At 34.2% G+C, this 20,837-nt stretch overlaps 1 protein-coding gene across 1 annotated transcript in view; it reads right to left on the bottom strand.

Moving 5' to 3' along the window:
- jar (Myosin heavy chain 95F jaguar) overlaps positions 1–20,837 on the bottom strand; it is a 517,008-nt gene that overhangs the window by 340,423 nt on the left and 155,748 nt on the right. Inside the window, exon 10 of the mRNA XM_090395608.1 lies at positions 16,236–16,393. Within this exon, the coding sequence (XP_090251734.1) occupies positions 16,236–16,393 (158 nt within the window). The remainder of the gene's footprint in view (positions 1–16,235; positions 16,394–20,837) is intronic.

The raw sequence follows: 20,837 nt of genomic DNA, 5'->3' as shown, positions 1-20,837 counted from the left end.
TAGAATATGTTTCCAAAATATGGGGCAGTCTAATGCACCCAAATTTGTTGAGGTTTGGAAAGTTTTTCAGAGCTGAGGCATATTCAAGGAATAGTCTTTCATACTTGTACTTGCTGTGGTGTAATAAAGTGGCCTTCTTCCAGTGTATCCTGAATGGCTGTATTGATGGAACCAGATGTAGTTCTTGTGTTCGGATATCTTGGTATTGGCTGTCCTGCCTGTTTGGCCATAGTAGAACAGTTTGCAACTGCAAGGGACCTGGTATACTCCAAGTCGGTCTAGACATGGCTGGCTTTGGTGGAACAGATAAGAGATGACAATTTCTTATGTGGTTGTAAGGTCATATTTCTTTCAAAACTTCAACAAAGCATACATTAGGAAGCATACATTCTAAGACCGTCAGCCAAATGGTGGCCGAAAACCCAATTTAGCTCACAATGGGGCACCTTTTAGGACTCTAGGACTGACTTCAGTTGACTTTCTTCAGCCTCATTTGCTTAGTGTGAGTGCCTGCATGCATATGTCATTGTTTTATGATCTCTGAAGTTGGTAATGTAACATTGCCAAAATATAGGTGGTTATTAATTAAAGTTTTTATAATTAATAATTTACTTTATATTGTCATTTCCTAAAAATTAGAAGCATGTCTAACCAGCGTATAAGCTTATCTACACTACTAAACTTGGTTTTAAAGTGTTGAACCTTAAGGCAATTGATCCATGAAATTGCACTTCTCTGCAATACACAAGTTCTCCTGTGTATTGCAGAATGTATTCCAGATAAGTGCAGTCACAAACTGAATTTCATTATTTTGGTTTTTGTATTTTTGTTGAATACTGACTATCACTTTTTTTTTATATAGGTAGAATTATACTGAACTGCAATATAACATGAAATAATATATATAAATGTTTTAAAAATAATTATAACACCTAATCTGTCCTTGAAAATGTTTCTTCAGAATTACATCCTAATAAAGGTAATTTCAAAGAAAAAGTCATTAATATATGAGTTAATAATAAAAAATTTTCAGCAAATTAAGTTTGGTAAATCTGACACAAATTGTGTTATCACATGCCATAGCTATATAGCAGTAATTTTCATTTGTAGTTACTTTGCTGTGCCATATCGATGTTTATTCTTTCTTTAACCCCCTAACCAGCCATGACATCTATAGATGTCCAGCTAAATCTGTATAAGATTCTGCAACACCTGTTGAATAACATGGATACGAAGTGCAATTTGGTCTCACTATTTCATCCACCTTGCCAGTAGGGAGGTTAAATAATATACCATTTTATAGAGGCTATCTTTCTCACTTTCAACTGCTGTTAGTTAGCCACAAAATACTGATGTTTATTATAATAATCTAAAGTAAAAACAAAGATTACAGGTATTTATATGTATGGTCTATTTTTGTTATTCATGTGAAAAAATTTCATAGTACCAACTTCTTCATTTGTTCTTCCTTTCTAAAAGATTTCAGTACCCCACATAAAGAGGTAGTGATGCCTCAAATTTCTAACATTTGTCTATTACAGAATTAAAAGAAATATCCTGTTTCTCAGCACAAACAAACTTTCAATTCTTGTTAATTGCCTAGAAGCATAAAGTTGTGGAATTTTGTATTTATCATTTCTTTTAATCTTGCACAGTGATCAGCATTCATTTTGATAAAATTATGGCAGCTACTATCATGTTAAGAATAATTACTTTAATTTCCTGACATTTTAACTTCATTAAGGCCATCATTTGGGGTACGCACATGCAGATAAATACACATACAGAGACAAGTTATATTACAATTCAAACAATAAGTCAAAGTGGCATGACCTTGACTAACCGTTATTTAACTGGCCTGACCTCTGTGGGAGAAAAAAAAAAAAAAAAAAAAAAAAAAAAAAAAAAAAAAAAACACCTACATCAAAGCTGTATCCTATATTTACATGGGCAAGAGGCCAAATTTGAATTTGTTCTCTTGACCATGTAAATTATCTTTTATACTTTTAATAAAATCAAAAGTGGTGGTCTAATCAATAATTTAACATAAGTTATTTTTTGGCCCCACAGCCACCATACTTAAGACACCTTCCTCAACCACCTGAACAAACAACACAAATGCATACAATTCACAATTAAAATTGAAAGTCAGAATATGTATTATTATTCAGGCCTCCATGGAGTCAAAAGACTCATCGCGGGAGGTCCTTAGAATACATCTTTCCTTCACTCTTTACTGGAAACCTACGCATACTGGACAATATATACACAAACTCTTACCACCACCCAACACAAAAACTAGAGTCACTAACACATTTAAAAACAGGGCTTTAAAGATTTGCTTCAATGATCAAGCTCTTAAGCATGAACTCATCATAACATATTAATAATGGAATCATTTACGTTAATTTGAATGTCATTATTTGTAAAATTTCCAGTTAAGTTTCATAGCCATCGTCAATACAATTATAGGAAAACACAAAAAAGAAAACATTTCAATTCAAAGCATGTGATATTATGTGCACTATTGGCCACAAGAAGATGGCTCCATTTGCATTAATAGATAAATCAAAATAAATTACAATAAAATAATTTAGTCAATAAATTATTTTTAAGCAAATTGTTTTTACTGGAATGCATTCATTGGAGAAAGAAAAGAAGGTAGTGAGGTGAGAAAATATGGACTTGGATGCAGAAATCAGAGAGGCAATAGGCTTATAAAATTCTGCCGTCAATTTAATCTGATAAATTGCCGACATTTGGTTTGAGGTACCAAAAAGAAGAAGGTATATTTGGAAAATGCCAGGGGATATAGGAAGGTATCAAATAGATTATGACAAGAAATAGATTTAGGAATCAAGTAAAATCATGCAAAAGTTACCCTGGAGCTGCATGGACAGTGACCACAATTTTGTTTTCTTGAAATGCAATTTGAAATTCAAAAAGCTATCAGAATCAAGAAAAAGGCCAAATGGAATATAGATAACCTGAAACTATAGAATTTATATACAGAAAACTGATGAAAGCATTAAAATCGAAGAGAGCAGAAAGAAAAATACATAAGGAAAATGGACTCATTTTAAGGACACAATCAACTAGGTAGCTAATGATTGCATAGGAGTAAAATACAACAAAAAAGCCTTGATCATCCAAGACATTCTAAACCAAACAGATACAAGAAGAAAATAAAAAAAACCTCTCCATATGAAGAAAGTGAGAAAAAATATAAACTATAACTGAAAAATATGATAAACAGAATATATAAAGAAGCAAAAGAACAGTGGCATATAGAGAAGTACAAAGAAATAGAAGATTTATCCAAGACTGGGGGGGGGGTGTCAATAAAGCATATAATATGATAAAAGGAATGAGCCAGCAAAACAAGAAGCACAATTATCAAAAATAAACAGGGCTGCATTTTTATAGATAAGGAAGAAATTTCTGAAACATCGTAGAAGTTAGAACTCTAAAAAAGAAATGATCTAGACAACGAGACCATGGAAGATGAAACAAGGCTTGATGCAGAAAAAATTAGCACAACCATATTACAAGATGAATTTAAAGGAGCACTAAATAAATTGTCTTAACAAGACACCAGGTGTTGATAATATTCCATCAGAATTAATAAAATTCAGGAAATATAATTCATACCTATTTAAGATCATAAGGGATATACAGGTTGAACAAAATTAAAGTACTCCTGTTTAAGGACTTGTGGAGTGCAGCCCAGTGATCCAAATGCTGAGAATGAATTTGTTAGATTGCATGTGGGTTCTGTTTAGCCCATACCCGGCAGTTGTGGGTATTCACAGCACCGATTAGGTGAAAGTAAGCCTCATGTCCTCACAAAATCATCCATGGCCACACAACGTCTAACTCCACTCGAGCAAGGAATGTTAAACCAAATGTCCATCGACTTTCAAAGTCCTGTGGGTGCAACTCCTGTATCAGGGTTATCTGGAATGGTAGAAATATAGAATCTTCCATTGAATTTTCCAGACAGTTGTGTAAGGCACATCCAGGTGTCTTGATACAGCATGTGAACAGCAGGAACCAATGCTATTATTACCATGTCGGATCACCTGTTGTGAGCCGATTGATTTTTTGACCTCTGCCAGATCTAACTCCCAATGAGTCCATTTCTTCAAAACAAATAATCATTCTTTCTTTTAAGGTTACACAGTTATCAGCACTCATATTTGTAAATTTAGGGATACAAAAACACGTGTTGAACAGATTATTTTATTAATTACTAATAAAATAAAATTTGACGCTTCGATCCCTATATCGAGGTCATCATCGGAAGAATACAACTGTATAAGGAACCAAGCCTACATGCTCATGCCCTGTATACCGGTAAACTAAATCTACGTAGTTAATAAATCCTTCTTTCCTAGCCTGACCTATAGTGATAAAAAAAATAAAAATAAAATGAAATAAAATTTAATTAATTAATTAAAAATAAATAAATAAAATTTAAAAAAAAAATATATATATATATAAATAAATACAACTACAATAAACTGCTAAAGCCCTCATGTATTAATATTCTTCTGGATAGTTCTGATTGTTATAAAATGATTTCTTTCAGTTGCTGTTGAATGTTACAAACATTTCACCAGGTTGTCTTCTTGTAGTGGGATTTTTCTAAGGCTAGTTTAGGTTGTTATACAGGTTGTAGATGGGTCCTCCACATTCTTGAAATGGTTAGGCCATCATTTTTGTTGAGATTTGGGTTGTGTTTGAGCATTTCACATGACTCTTTAAATTTTCTCTCAAACTAGATTTTGGTGCGGTGTAGGGACTTGGTATTTTTCCAGTCAATTCTGTGGTATCTTTGGAGTGCGTGGTCAGAAAGGCTGGTTTTACCAAAATGGAGGTATTTAATGTGTCGTTTGTGTTTGTCTTGTCTGATTGGGATAGATTGCCCTGTTTCCCCTATGTATGGTATGTTACATGTGCATTGTATTTTGTATACCCCTGGGTGTGCTAGGTGTGGAAGAGGATCTTTAGAAGAACTGAGTAGGTGTCTTAACTTATTTGGGGATTTAAAGGTAGTTTTAATGTTGTATTTGCGAAGTGGCAATAGCATTCTTGAAATCTTTTTTGTTCTTACTGGTATCTTTATGGAGGATCTTGTGAATAGTTTTTTTACTGTATCCATTTTTGATAAGTGTTTGGTTGATGATCTTGTATTCTTGGTTTAGAGCCTGTTCATTAGAACAAATAGTTAGGGCTCTGTGTTTAAGAGTGCTTATGACACCTAGTTTTTGTGTTGGGTGGTGGTAAGAATTTTTGTGTATGTATTGGCCTGTGTGTGTAGGTTTACGGTAAACTGAGAAGGAGAGATAGCCAGAGGGAAGACGTGTGACAAGTGTGTCTAGAAAAGGAAGAGAGTTATTTTTTTCTATTTCAATGGTGAACTGGATACGTTTGTGTTGTTTGTTTAGTGGCTAAGGAATGTATTTAGAGCTTCGTGACCGTGGTGTCGGCGAAAATATCGTCGATGTATCTGAGCCAAATTTTTGGCTTTATACATGCTGTCTCTAGAGAACGTTGCTCAAAGTCTTCCATATAAAAGTTAGCTATTGGGGGAGAAAGTGGTGAGCCCATGACTGCACCTTCTTTTTGAAGGTAACAATTGTTTTGCCACACGAAATATCCGGAGCAGAGTACGTGGGCAAAGAGGGCCGTGATGTCATGTGGAAATACGTTCTGTAGGAGCAAGATCGTGTCATTGATCGGGAAATTGGTGAAAAGGGAAGTTATGTCAAAGCTGACTAATAAATCCTGGTCATTGAAACTAGCCTTAGAAAAATCCCACTACAAGAAGACAACCTGGTGAAGTGATTGTAACATTCAACAGCAACTGAAAGAAATCATTTTATAACAATCAGAACTATCCAGAAGAATATTAATACATGAGGACTTTAGCAGTTTATTGTAGTTGTATTTATATATATATATATATATATATATATATATATATATATATATTTTTTTTTTTATTAATTTATTTTATTTTTATTTATTTTTATCATCACTAGAGGTCAGGCTACGAAAAAGGATTTATTAACTACGTAGATTTAGTTTACCGGTATACAGGGCATGAGCATGTAGCTTGGTTCCTTATACAGTTGTATTCTTCCGATGATGACCTCGATATAGGAGTCAAAACGTCAAGTTTTATTTTATTAGTAATTAATAAAATAATCTGTTCAACACATGTGGTTTTGTGTCCCTAAATTTACAAATATGAGTGCTGATCACCGTGTAACCTTAAAAGAAAGAATCATCATAATCCATGGAGATGTGACCGACAAGCAGTGCAGCCTCTACGGTAAGCTAAAGATACGTGTTTCCTTGTTAACAAATCGACTAGCCTTTTTGAAACGATGTAGAAACAGCAACGTAATACCCAACTGCATTAAACTAAAGAAGAAGTTTAAATCAGCCAAAGCGCTCCATATTAATGCCCAGTTGGAAAAAGCCTTGTTAGAGAACAAATCCACGAGGCACATAAAAATCTAGCATCCACCCAAGCCAAAGTTCTACAACTTAAATTTGAGTTATCCGACTACGTTATTCCAGAAATTTGGGAGATTCTAGACAGGATCACTGACGACTCGACCAAGCACTCATCATTACTGAAAAACAAAGAAAAATTAGTAATGAAATTTCAAGCCTTACAACAACAGAAAAGCACAAGACCATCAAGACGCCATTATGAAAGGAACAGCCAATCACAAACCGACATCATAAGGAGCAGCCAATCGCCCACAAACAATGTTATGAGCAAACCAACCACCATCGGATTACTGCTTGGTTATCAACCAATCAAACAACAATCTCACCCAAGGTGAACTCTTGCTGCTAAATAAAGGTTTGAACTACGCCATTGCTCCAAGGTCAGTAAACAAACTTGATATCGTGTATCATATCGAGAGAGGTTTAAGATCCCTACCCACCATTCTGGCTGATAAAATACGAATGGAAACATCGTGTATACTAAATTCAAACAAAAAACTAAGCACCAACTCAAACCGAAAATCTAGCCCTTATTTCCTTAAAAAATAACCAAGACATTATAATCACGAAAGCAGATAAAGGCATTTTGTAATTGCTGAATATCAGTAGCATCCCTGATTGCGCTGCCTATCTTCACATCATCGGCAAACAATTGCACATCTGATGTCATATCCTTCCTTCCTGATGTCATTAACGTATAGATTAAACAATAATGACCCAAGAACTAAACCCTGAAGAACACCACGGTCACCTTAAATCTGGCAGATTCAAACCAGATTGATCCAGTCAAAAGTTTATATTCCAATCCCATATTCTCCAAGGAATAAGAAAAGTCTCATTGACTATGTTATTGTTGATGGTGATATTTTCTCCTTGGCAGGACACCAGGGTGTACAGAGGATTTGAAATTGGAAGTGTTCAATATTTAGTCTTGAGCAGGATAAAATTGAATTTCATATTGAAAAGAATAACATGTAAGAAAGTTTTAGAGCGAATAAAAGTTGAGCAGCTCTCAGATGTGAACTGTAGACTAAAATATATAAATATTATTGAAGAAAAAATGAAAGAGTTTGAGAACAGGAACCAAACCTAGGAGATTCAATGGCAAGCCTTGAAGAAAACCCTGATTGATTCAGCTAGAGAGGCATTTGGTGAAGCTGTCTGCAAGGATAGAAAAATTAGAACTCCATGGTGGACACAGGAAGTTAAACAGGCAGTGAAGGGAAAGAAGAAAGCATATCAAAAGTTCCTGGCAAATAAGTCAGCTTGTGCTCTTAGAGAATACAGAGACAAATGTGAGAAAGTTAAACAGTATGTAAAACAAGCTAAACAAAAGTCATGGGAGGACTTTGACAAGAACATAGAAAATAAATATGAAGGTGTCAAGATATTCTGGAGCTTGTTGAAGAAGCTCAGAAATGGAGGAAAGAGTGCTGTAAAAGGAGTTAGAGATGATAAAGGTGAAATGAAAATGGGAGAAAAAGATATCCTTGAAGTATGGAGTAATTAATTTGAAAATTTGCTAAATGAAACAAGCAGTGATGACAGCACAGTGATAAAAAACACTGACCAGGCATGCAGTCAGGAATACATATCCATACTTGAAGTAGAAAAAGCCATCAAAAGCTTGAAAAGTGGAAAGGCAGCAGGAGCAGATAATATTCGACGAGAAATGCTGAAGTATGGTAGTATAAAAGTCTTACAGTGGCTGCACTGTATAGTTCAGAATGCCTGGACAGAGGGACGATTCCCAATGATTGGAGTAGAGCTCTCATAGTACCTATATATAAAAAGGGAAATAAAACTGAATGTGAGAATTACAAAGGTATATCCCTATTAAGTATTCCTGTTAAGATACATGCAAGTATACTTGAGAAATGGTTGAGAAGAATTGTGGAAGAAAAACTTGAAGAACAAGCTGGATTCAGGTCAAACAGAGGCTGTCAGTTTCAGATCTTCACTTTACGACAAATAGTCGAGAAAGCATGGGAATATAACAAAGATCTGTATTTAAGTTTTGTCGATTTGGAAAAGGCATATGACAAGGTGCCAATAGAGAAGCTATTCAATATGCTACAGTTATATGGTGTCAATGGGGCATTATATCAAGCAATACTTAGTCTTTATTTGAGTTGTAAGTCAGCAGTTGGAATTGAAGATAGTACAGGAAGACGGTTTAATGTTAAATCTGGTGTGAGACAAGGATGTACATTATCCCCTCTGGTATTCATTATCTATATGGATCACATTATGAAGGAAAGTGGTAGTAAACATGATATCAAAATTGGAGATGTTAATGTCAGCTCTTTGCTTTATGCGTCTAAATAAATCTGCTACAAGTCTGCAAGATTCTCTGACTAAATTGAATAACTGTTGTAATAGATATGGTATGAAGGTCAGCAATAAAAAGACAAAAGACAATGAAAATAGGAAGAATCATTGAAAATGTCAACTGTGTTGTGAATGGAGAACCTGTGGAACAAGTAAAACAATTCAGCTACTTAGGCACGATTTTTACTGAAGATGGTAAATTAAATATGGAAATAGACAACAGAATCAACAAATCTGGTATGGTAGGAAGTCAATTGAATAAATTCATATGGAATAAGAGAGAAATTAGTCGGAACACTAAATTAGCTGTATACAAGACAGTGTTCAAACCAGTTTTAACTTATGGATCTGAGAGCTAGGTCAGAAGTAAAACACTTGACCAAAGACTAGAGACCGCAGATATGAGTCCTGAGAAAGATTAGAGGCATGAACAGATGGCATCAATGGCAATATCATATTAAAAAAGAGAATATTAGGAAAGAACTTGACATTGTCAGTATCCAGGAATGCGTTAGCAGAGCTAATCGCAGGTCGTATGGTCACTTAAACAGAATTGGCGAGGAACGATTAGCAAAACAAGTGTTCTCTGCCAAGTTTGCAGGAAAGCGACCCAGAGGAGGACCAAGATATAGGTGGATTGATACGGTACAAAGTGCCTTAGATGATAGAAATATAAGATCTGGTAATGCTGGAGTCTTGACAAGTAACAGACCAATTTGGAGGAAAACTGTAGATAGGAAGTTCGTAATAATGTAAATTTTTCATGTAGTACTATCATATCCTGTAACAGTCTTTCGTGTGGTATCCTATCAAATGCCTTAGAAAAATCAAACATTATCATAGTGTATCCATTCCCTTTATCCAACTCAGCCGTAACATTGTTATAAAATATGAGGAAATTGCTAAAACATGATCTTCCTTTAGTAAACCCACTGTTCCCTGAAGAGTATATATAGCATGTTTGTCTACTCATTTTTGTATGTGAGTTCTTACCAACTTCTCTAAAATATTCACCACTACACCACAGATACTGATAGGTTGGTAGTTAGACACATCAGCTTTTGCACCACCATTGTACAATGGAACTATCATATATTCCTTCCATTCCTGTGATATCATTCCTGAGCTGAGGCTCAAGTTATACAAACATGTGAAAGGCATAGCCAATTCAGGTGAACATTCCTTTAGCAAATGTGCTGATATTCCATCTGTCCCTATAGATAAATTCTTATCCAGGTTATGCAACAGCTCTTCGACCTCATTTTCATGAACCTCTAATTCTTCATCCAAGTAGCACTATGTACCATGTTACATACACCTGGTTGATATATCTTAGCAAAGTGAGCACTCATTAACTGAACAATCTCATTAACTTCTTCTTTTCCTTTATTGCCTCTTTAACCTCCTGTGCCCACCATGGAAGTCTGATTTTTCTATTCTTGCAGACAACCTCACCACATGCTTCTCTGGCTGAATCAATCGATGTTTTCTTCAGGCTTGCCACTGAATCTCCAAGGTTTGATTCCTTTCTCAAACTCATTTATTTTTTCTTGAATATGCTTATTAAATAATTTAAGGAATTTATAATATACACAGAATATAAATTAAATTAAACTTTAATCTATATTTTCAATATTTCGGCAATGCCACATTGCCATCTTCACAGGAACCTAAAATAAAGACGTGCACGCAAGCACTACACACAGTAAATGAGGATGAAGCAGGAGGCTATTGTTTCTCCTGATGGTGTCCCCTAGCAAGCTATGCAGGTATTCTTGGGTGTTGGGCTGAAGGTCTTCTGATGTAAGTCTCCCAAATTTGGGACAGTCTCATGCAACCAAATTTGTTGAGGTTTGGACTGTTTCTTAGGGCTGAGGCTGATTCCATGAAGCCCTTCAAACAGTCCAAACTTCAACAAATTTGGTTGCATGAGACTGCCCCAAATTTGGGAGACTTACATCAATTTGAAAGGCTATTCGTGGAATCAGCCTTAGCCCTAAGAAACAGTCCAAAACCTCAACAAATTTGGTTGCATGAGCCTGACCCAAATTTGGGAGACTTACATCAGAAGACCATCAGCCCAACAGCCAAGAATACCTACATAGCCCGCTAGGGGGCACCATCAGGACTTTTAGGAGAAACAATAGCTTCCTGCTTCGTCCTCATTTACTGTGTGTAGTGCCTGCATGCACGTGTCTTTATTTTAAGTTCCTGTAAAGATGGCAACATGATGTTGCCCAAATATTGGAAATATAGATTAAAGTTTAATTTAATTTATATCCTGTGTACGTTGTTAATTCCTTAAATTATTTAATAAGCATGTTTAATCAACGTCTAAGCCTTTCTACGAGAATTTTTATTGAATAATTCTTGTGGATATTTTCATCCTCTCAATAAATGCAAAAAATCTTCTCCAAACAATGATGTAAATGTGATTTTTCTCCCCTTCTAACCTACACACAACTAGCAGTCTCTAGATCTAAGCTCTTGAACCCTAACATTGTGGGGTTTCTCAGTATGCTAGGTATACCAATGATTTCAATGCATTTATGGAAATAGATTTTTCATCATCTATATGACAAAGAAAAATGTTTTGAATTAATTCTGACTTTAAATTTTAAATACATCCCCACATATGAAAGGTAGGGAGTGCTCCACTCCACAACTTGACAGAATATTTGCCTTCTGTTGTTATACCAAGAGTCAAAACACCTGTGTTAGATGCTCGGTATGATATTAGGAATATTTAAATGAGCCTACCATGAAATGGAAAATGTGATGTAGAAAGCTTTTCCAGCATGATTTTATTCTATTACAAAGATGAATGGGGACCCTTTAACCTCAATGTACTTATTGATAGCTTTTGAGACTATAAATATACAAACTCATATTTTTTTTTGTTAATACTAACTAGCAATTGTAGTAAAAAGAAATAACAAATAAGATAAATGAATAACTGATAAAGCCTGAATTGTTTTATTATCAAAGATTAATTTTTATTCTAATTACTAAGGACTTCTTTAAATCTAGAAGATACATAAAAATTATATATAGGCAGACTTAAATCGTAAAGGATTAACATGATATCGTCTGCACAGTGGCTTTGTGCTTCACAACCATATGCCCCGGGAAGGAGTGTCCTAGGTTCGATTCCCATCAACAACGTGAGGAGCTAAAGGATCTTCCTCAGCCATAGCCAAGTTAGCCGGTTTTGGGCATGGACAGTAGGGTTTTTCCCGTAGTTTATCTGGGGTTTTTCATCCCACAAGCAGGTAAACCGGTTGTGGACACACACACTGATTACAGTCAGGAATACTGACCCAGCCATAGGCCTGATTGGTCAGCCATGACGGTTCCAAATCCCGGATAAAATTTGGGGGAACTTAGATGGTACTGTACATTCCCGTACAAAGGAACTTATGTTGTATCATTAACGGAAATTAATTAATTAACATGATATCAACAGATATATTATGTAGGATTCTGGTTATTCAAATTAAAAAAGATGATTATTCTTGTGAATGCTTGTGAGCTTTGTGTGTGTAGGTAGACCAGCCTGGAAACTTCCAAATAGTTTAATGCTGGTGTTCATATTCGTATGTGTATAGGATGAAACAGTGCATTACAAGATTTTTCTGTCTGCCTATAGTTTGGGGTCTTGCTGATACACCACAGTCGATAAACATCTGGGTATTTCATAGGATTATGTCTGGACTTCATGGATCACAGTTAAGGAATGTATGTATGTATTCCTGCAAGGGTGTTGGGGAGAGTGTTTATTTTGTACACATTTAGAATTTTAATTTTTGTTAGTCTAAATAAAAGAGCCCATATACAGCAATCCCTAGATTAATGCATCTAATGCGTTCTTTAAAACAGGCACATTAATCGAAAACGCACTAATCAAATATAATAACCTATGGGAAAATGTATAATTCGTTCCTCAGATTTCTTTTTTGACCCTTAATTTTTTTTATAAAAGAATTAGGGTATGTCTCAGGGATCAGTTAAAGGAAAACCATGAAGTTGAAAGACAATAAAACATATTCAAAATATAAATTTATTATTCTGCTTCTTAACAAAGAATTGAGCTAACGTAGTTTGGCGAACATTCTGTTTCTATTTTTCTTACAACTGACAGTATAGTATAGCCCTATTGCATCTTCTGCAAATTTTACTGGCTCTCTCTTCACCAAGGAGTCCCTAAGAATTGCTGCTTAAAAACTTTGATTATACGAAAACGCTTTTCAAATTGTTTCTGTGAAACCTCTTTTGGGCTTGTCAGTGATTAAATTTTCTTCATATTCTTCAGGATCTTCCTGCTGTGCATCTAAATTTAGTAGGTTGGAATCACTCAGAATCATTTGCACAATGTGGAAGAATGTGCTACCAAATTGCTAGCAGTAATTTCATTCGACTTTGCGACTTTATAACCAGGCTGAGATTTCTCTGATTTGGCTAGAAAAGTCTTGGAAGGCATTCGCTTCCAAAAAAAAGGCCAGTTTCATTGACATTAAATATTTGTTGATCACAATAGTCCCCTTCTTACACAACTTTCTTCAAAATCTCTGGATATCTCCTTATCGGCACTTGCAGCTTCGCCTGTGATTAGAACATTATGTAGGCTATTTCTCTTTTTGAAACCTTCAAATCACCCAGCATTAAAGTGGAATTCTTCTTCTTTTCCATCATTGATAGCCCTTTCTTTCCAGGTTAAAGAGACAATGCTTTTGATTTAATAATTTTCATTTGGTTACAATCTTTGATCCATGTAAAAAGGAGTCTCTCTAATTCAATCATTATAATACTTTGATTTTCAGTGCATGCATGATGAACTTCAAGCAGCCTCACCTTTCTCTTTGTATTCAGCAGGTGATTCACCCATTTTTTTTTGTGTTCTTGTCCTATCTTTGTTCTGGACTCCCCTGGTTCATTTGCTTTATTATTTCAAGTTTTTCTTCCAATCAGATTACTTTTCGAATCATTTTCACACTTCTGTTGTTTGCTCACTAATTATTTTACTCATGATTAAAGGTTAGGAAAATAATTTAAAATAAAAAAGTACGGAAAACAACTGCATGAGATATGATCAGCAAAATGTTATGTAAAGCAGACGACATAAATTTTGGTGGTAAATTTAGAACATAGCATACATGGAAATAGTATAGTATGCCATTAAAAAATAACTCCATAAAATGTTTCAAATCGGTAACTAAATTATTTCATCCTGGCGAGTGATTTTTAAAATAGTTAGCCATAAAAAATGTATAGATTGAAAATTTTGAAAATCTGTAACAAATTTATTTTTAAGATATATATATATATATATATAGGCACACTAATCGAATTTGGGTATCGAAAAAAAAATGACGCACTAATCGGGGGCGCATTAATCGAGGAATTGCTGTACATATATATATATATATATATATATATATATATATATATATATATATATATACACACAAATATGCTTATAAATTCATGTGTGTTTGTGTGTGTGTGTAAACAGTGTTACAGATATATATATATATATAATAAAGTAATATGGATAATACCTTTTTTTTAAATATATCTATAATACTATTTATTTGAGTTTCATTTGTATGATGTTATCCTTCTCCTGCATAGCACAAGCACTTAAGTAGCTGACTGTTGCAGTCCATCACCTTATTTGAAATATTCATTTTTGAGTTACACCGAGGATAAATTTATTCTCTGTCTGAAGTATTTGTTGTTTCCTTTAAAAAAAAATAAAAAACTGTATATACTGCATTTATGTGTTTTTACACTTTGCCTATGTCAAAGGTTCCATTAAAAGTTTGAATTTAAAATGGCTGCATATGTGCAGTGTTGTGCATATGTTCAACAGAAGATTAAAACTAGTATTTATGCTTAAATTTGTAAAGTAATAACCTTTTCTGTTTGAAATTTCTCTGGTAAATTTAATCTCTGGCCAATTTGCTTGTATGCAGGAAGAAAAACCCAAGTTTCCAGGATAAAAACTGCTACCTCCATATGAGATCTGCATATTAACATTCAACTGATAAAAAAAGACTCTTCTCATTACAATGAGACTGAATCCAGGTCTCATCCAATGGAAGAATGCAATTTTGCATAGGTGCACTAATAATAACCTCCCTGGTGAAGAAATGTCTCCAATATGACAGGCACAGATACTAATGACTATACTGCTGAGATAGATAGATCATAGAAGTAAAACACAAATAATCTGGATATCCTTCTCTAAATACCAATGGACTTTTTCAAACTACTTCAGGATGCTAACAAACAGGGCAATGCCTCTCAATGTGTGATGAAATTCATCTTGCACCTAAAGATATTTTACAAATATTCAAATCCTACCAAGAATATGAAGTAGTGAATGTTCACTAGGCCAAAAAGGCCAGAATTTCTAACTGGGAGCTCTATCCATTCATTTTAGAAAGACACACACTTTGTAGGCTGTCAAATGCCATGGAGAATTTATGGACTTTGAAAAAAGAGTTATCATAAAATGTCATACCAGTAGGTTCTAGCCTTTTGTAACACCAGTAAAAGAACCCAAATCACTCAAAATTAACAGGTGGCAAACATTATCAACTAATGAAAATGTGATGGTAGCACTACAGCCAAGAAACACACTAAAGACTGAAGCTAATGCCAAGGAGACAAATGCTGCTTGCAAAGGTGGTGCATAAATCTCAGGTGGAAATGATCAAACAGACATTCAGGTTATTAGTACAACAAAAAAATTTGCAGAGGTTTTGTTTCTATAGAATGACACCTGTTTGTAATAGAAATGTAATGATCTGGAGTGCTTTCTCATGGTTTGAACTCAAACTTTTGATTCTAGCACTCAGAAGGATCAATACAGGTGGATATGCAATACTTCATGTTTATGGAATAGATCCATATATCTTTAAACATGACAACACAATACATCATGCTGCAGGTGATTCTGTAAAACAAAGTCTGATGCAGAAAAACTTGACTGTCCTAAATTGAATCCCAAACTCAACCCAAAACAACACCTTTGGAATGAACTAGAATGTCATCTACAGGTGAGTCCATGCAAGCAATAATGATACATGTACTAGCAATGATATCCAAGGAAGAACAGTCCAAAATGGTAATACAATGTGACATGGCTAAAAGGATGATCCATACACCCACACTAACTGTGTGTTGTGTGTGTGTGTGTGTGCAATACAGGTTTCTATGAAATATAGTGCTATCCAAAAAATACTTCATTTGAAAAGTGTGTTTTATAATATATACAAAAATAACACACACACACATATATAAATATATGTGCATGTAGCAAACTTAATACTCTAAAATATTTTTTTTTCTGACAAGAACTTTTGACTTACCAAAACCAGCAATATCTAATACTCCAATGTAATATGATGACGAACTGAATGGAATGCTACGATTAATGCGGTTGACAATATATTCAAAGAGACGTGAGTACATAGCCTTTGCTAGTGCATCTCTAGCATTTTGTGCTTCATGAACTTTAAGAGGAACCCTAAAAGTGATTCAATCATTCATTTATACAAAAATCAAAAGGGAAAAGTGGATGTTTAAAAATAGATTTAAATAAAACTAAATACATTAATACTAAAAATGATCATCACCACCATCAAATTTCTGATAACTACCTTCAAATGGTGTACAGGACACTATAATAGCACCACAGGCTATGTTTATACTGTTACTGAGGTCCTGCTGACAATTTGCTGCCAACTAAGTCTGCATCTGTTACAGCTACAATAATCTTGATACTACTGTCAGATCTCACATTTTGGTCTTCTAAAGCTTTTTTAACTGAAGCAATCCACCTAGATCTGGGACTTCCACTTGGTCTTTTTCTGGCCATTGTGGCATCAAATACTTGCTTTGTTTGCTAACCCTTCCCTCTCACATTCTGTTTAAATAGCCATACCACCTGAGATTAACTATGCTCACATATTCTATTCCTTCTTAATATCATTTTTAATATGATACTTCCATGATGCTGTACATTCAATCCTGTAATTTTCATCGGAACTGTCATACTTGTGATTTCTCTAGTAATATCAACTACTTGATTTCTGACCCTGCTTTATATACAGCTCTATTACAGTATTGTGACTGATTTCTCTCTTATTCCATATTAATTTATTCAGCTAAATTCCCACAACACTTTTATTTATTATGTTACCTATTTTCATATTTAATTGTTAACTCTGTTAAAAATTGTTCCTAAATGGACAAAATATTTTACACGCTCTACAGATTCTCCAATCAGGATTTAGCTGACGTTTTCGATGTCATTGCCTATTTCTTATGAAAAACAGGAACAAAAAGAGTAATTTCACAGTCCTTTTATTACAGTAAAACCTCAATACAGCAGACTAATTCAGGCGAGGGGGATGTCCGTTAAATCTGAAAGTCCGTTATATAATAAAGTAGATTTACACGAACATAAACCATTTACCACGAGTAGACAAATGCACACTACCGGGCATGGTGTAGTGCATGTCAGAACATCGGCAGTATGTGTTAAAATTGCCGCAGAAAGTCACGGCACGCAACAAAAGAACCAATAACAGTGCGATTGGTGTGATCACGTGCTAATCATTCACCAAACATGTTTTATGAGCGGTAACTCATTTATGTCGGCTAAATTAGTTTTTCCAATATATGATGGCCTATTCACCAAGATTTGTTAAAAATAACAGGAAATTAATAACAAAAACTAGCCTGTTAATTTAATTATAAGCAAATCTTGGTTAAAAGCATTTTAAAATTAACAGGGTGTTAATTTTCACATGACATACAGACCGGAAATTTTGTCCATTAAATCCAAAGTCTGTTAAATCAAAGTCCGTAAAATCGAGGGTTTACTGTATTATTATTATTTCTGATTTTCATAACAAATTTGTTACAGCAGTTCAATTTAGTTAAAGAAGCTAAATGATACTGGATATGTTTAAAAATAAATCTGCATAAAACAGAGAGAAGAGATTATCTTCAGCATCAATATCAGGTTTAATGCCACTTTTCTTCATAATATAATCAATTATAGATGAGTAACAGTGCAGATAATGCACTCCTCTTCCTTGATTCATGATTGGTTTTACATCCCATCTTCTTCTGCCTCCATCATTTATAACTGCTGACTTACAGCTTACATATAGACGTAATGATATGATATCTTGTTCACACTACACAACTGAAGCATTCTTTTCTCTTGGCATTTGTCTTTTCAGATCGACAAAACAAATACAAATCCTTATTTAATTTCAGTATAATGAAGATATGACATCTTCTTCTTCTTTGAGTATCATCTCCTATCAGAGGTCGGCAACCACCTTGGCAAAATTTGAGCAATCCTCAGTCACTCTGAACAGTCCCTCAGGGCTCATGCCAGTCCACTGGCTGATGTCTCCCAGCCAAGTAAGACTTTCTTTGTCTTCTTTGTCCTCTTCTTTCATTTATCTTCCCTTTTATAATCAAACAAAGCATATTATATTTTTCATTATGAAGTAGGTGAGCGATATATGCAGTCTTTCTTCGTTTTATGGTATCTAAAAGTTCACGTTTTCCCCATTTATTCCGGTACTTCTTGATTGGACGTTTTTGCTGTCCATGGGATTTTTTGACATAACCACATCTCAAAGGATTTAAGTTTTTTTTTTTATTTATTTATTTTTATCTATGTTGTCTTCAAGGTTCAAGTTTCTGCACCATACAGCAGTACAGACCATACATAGCATTCATCTATGCATCCTCTAAGATCTAAATTTAAATTGTGTTACACAGTGTTGATTTCATCAGGAGAAAATATTTTCTTGCCATTTCAATTCTAACTTTTATTTCCATTTCTGGATTGCATTCTCCATTTAACCAGCATCCGAGATTTAAATTTTGTCACTCTTTCTATCTGTTTCCCATTTAAAGAAAGTGCTGAATTAAGAATTGGTTTTTTGCTTATGATCATGAATTTAGTTTTGGTAATATTTATTCTTAATCCCATTTTTTCACTCGCTTCATTCACTAGTTCAGGAAGATTTTGAAGATCCTGAATATTGCCAGCCAGGAGAGCTGTGTCATCAGCATATCGGATGATACTGATGATTTCACCATTTATATTAATCTCTTCCTTTTAAGATTTTTTGAAATATGGCTTCTGAGTATATATTAAGAAGGAGACGCGACAGCACACATCCTTGCCTCACTCCTCGTTTCATGTTAATGGAGTTTGTAATAATGTCATCAACTTGAACAGATGACTTTTGATCAAAAACTTGTTTTCGATGATCCTGATATCTTTACCACCTAATCCAATTCTTTTTAATAATTCAATCATTTTGGTATGTTGGACTTTGTCAAATGCTTTCTCAAAGTTGATGAAACAAATGAATACTTCCTTGTTTTGGAAGTTTTTGGAATAAGATTTGAGAACAGAAAAGAGCCTCTCTCGTTCCCAAGCCAAATTTAGTAATCACTGATGGCGCCTTCACATTTTCTGTATATTCTTTTTTGAATTATTTTCAGAAACATTTTCATTAGTTTTTGCATTTGCTTTTTTAGGTAGCATGATGAAGGTCAACTAACCAGTCTTGACAGATTATGCCTGTATCGTAGATCTTATTAAATAACTTTACTAATATAGTAATGTTGTCACCTCTAATAACTTTACTATTTCTGCTGGTATTCTATCAGAGCCTAAGGTTTACTATTTTTAGCTGAGTTCAGTGCACATTCTACCTCTGATCTTAGAATGCATGGACCTTCCATCTGTTCATAAATATTTTCTGTGTTTTGTCTGTTATTAGTAAAAGTTCTACATATTTCAACCAATATTTTATTCAAATATTGGTTGACATATTTCAACCAAAAAATATGATAAATGTATTTTATCATATTTTTTGGATATTATTTCATCTTTTTTTGTTTTGAAGGATACATAGTTGCTTTTTCTTAAATATACCTCAGGTCTTTTTCAGCTTTTCCTGTAAAAATTCTATTTCTTTGCATTTTTCATTCATCCCGATTTCTTCTGCTTCCTTGATTAATAATTTTATGAACCTCTTTATATTTTGTTGGGCTATTTTTATATGATCTGCATTGATCCACGAGAGAAAGAATTTAGTCAGTTATCCAATTTTTCTTTTTTACTGCTCTATCATGACACAAGATATTAGTACATTTCTCTATGAAGACAGATTTTAATTTGTCCCATGATTAATCAACCCTTATGACTTCATCAGTCTTGATAAGAGCTATCTCTTGATTCAGATCTTGACTCAGTTTTTTGTTTTTATCTCTGGGTTTTTTAACTTTCCTAGATCAAACCTTTTTTGTTGATGTTTTTTAAGTATAGTGTTCAGTCTAAGTTTACAGATGAAAGGTCCACCCATAGATTATGATCAGAAGCAATATCCGCACTAAGATAGGTTTTTGTACTCTTTATGGAATTTCGAAATTGTTGATTAATTAGCAAATAATCAATTTGATTTCCGACTATATTTGCATTATTATTCTGTGATCGCCAAGTATATAGCCTTCGGGATGGCAGCATAAATCGTGTTTGTGATTATTAGTATTTTATGAGCAACATAAAACACTTTAGTAAATCAAAAATATCAACTAGTTTTGCATATTGACAGAGGCACTTCAGCAAGAGTTTGCTTGTATTACAAATAGTTAAAAGAACGAAGGACATGAAGCACATCACATTAAGCAATGAAAGAATAACAGATGAAAATTAAAATAACAATTAATGCATAAAATCAGATGTACAAGTTGGTACTGTTGCATTTTACAATGTAATGGATGCTATAGCAAAGGCCTGCAAACGTGAGATTTTTTGATGAATGAAGTGGGACAGGATGATGCCCTGGTTCTTAGTGCATTGAGTAGGAGTGTGCAGCATTAAAAGAAGTTTCCAAATTTGCTGACAAAACAGTTGTTTGATGTAAGAC

Source organism: Typopeltis vanoorti, chromosome 7 (assembly GCF_054136105.1).
Source record: "Typopeltis vanoorti isolate ZY-2024b chromosome 7, IOZ_Tvanoo_1.0, whole genome shotgun sequence".
NCBI classification, from domain to species: Eukaryota; Metazoa; Arthropoda; class Arachnida; order Uropygi; family Thelyphonidae; genus Typopeltis; species Typopeltis vanoorti.
This window is presented reverse-complemented; position numbering and strand designations above follow the sequence as displayed.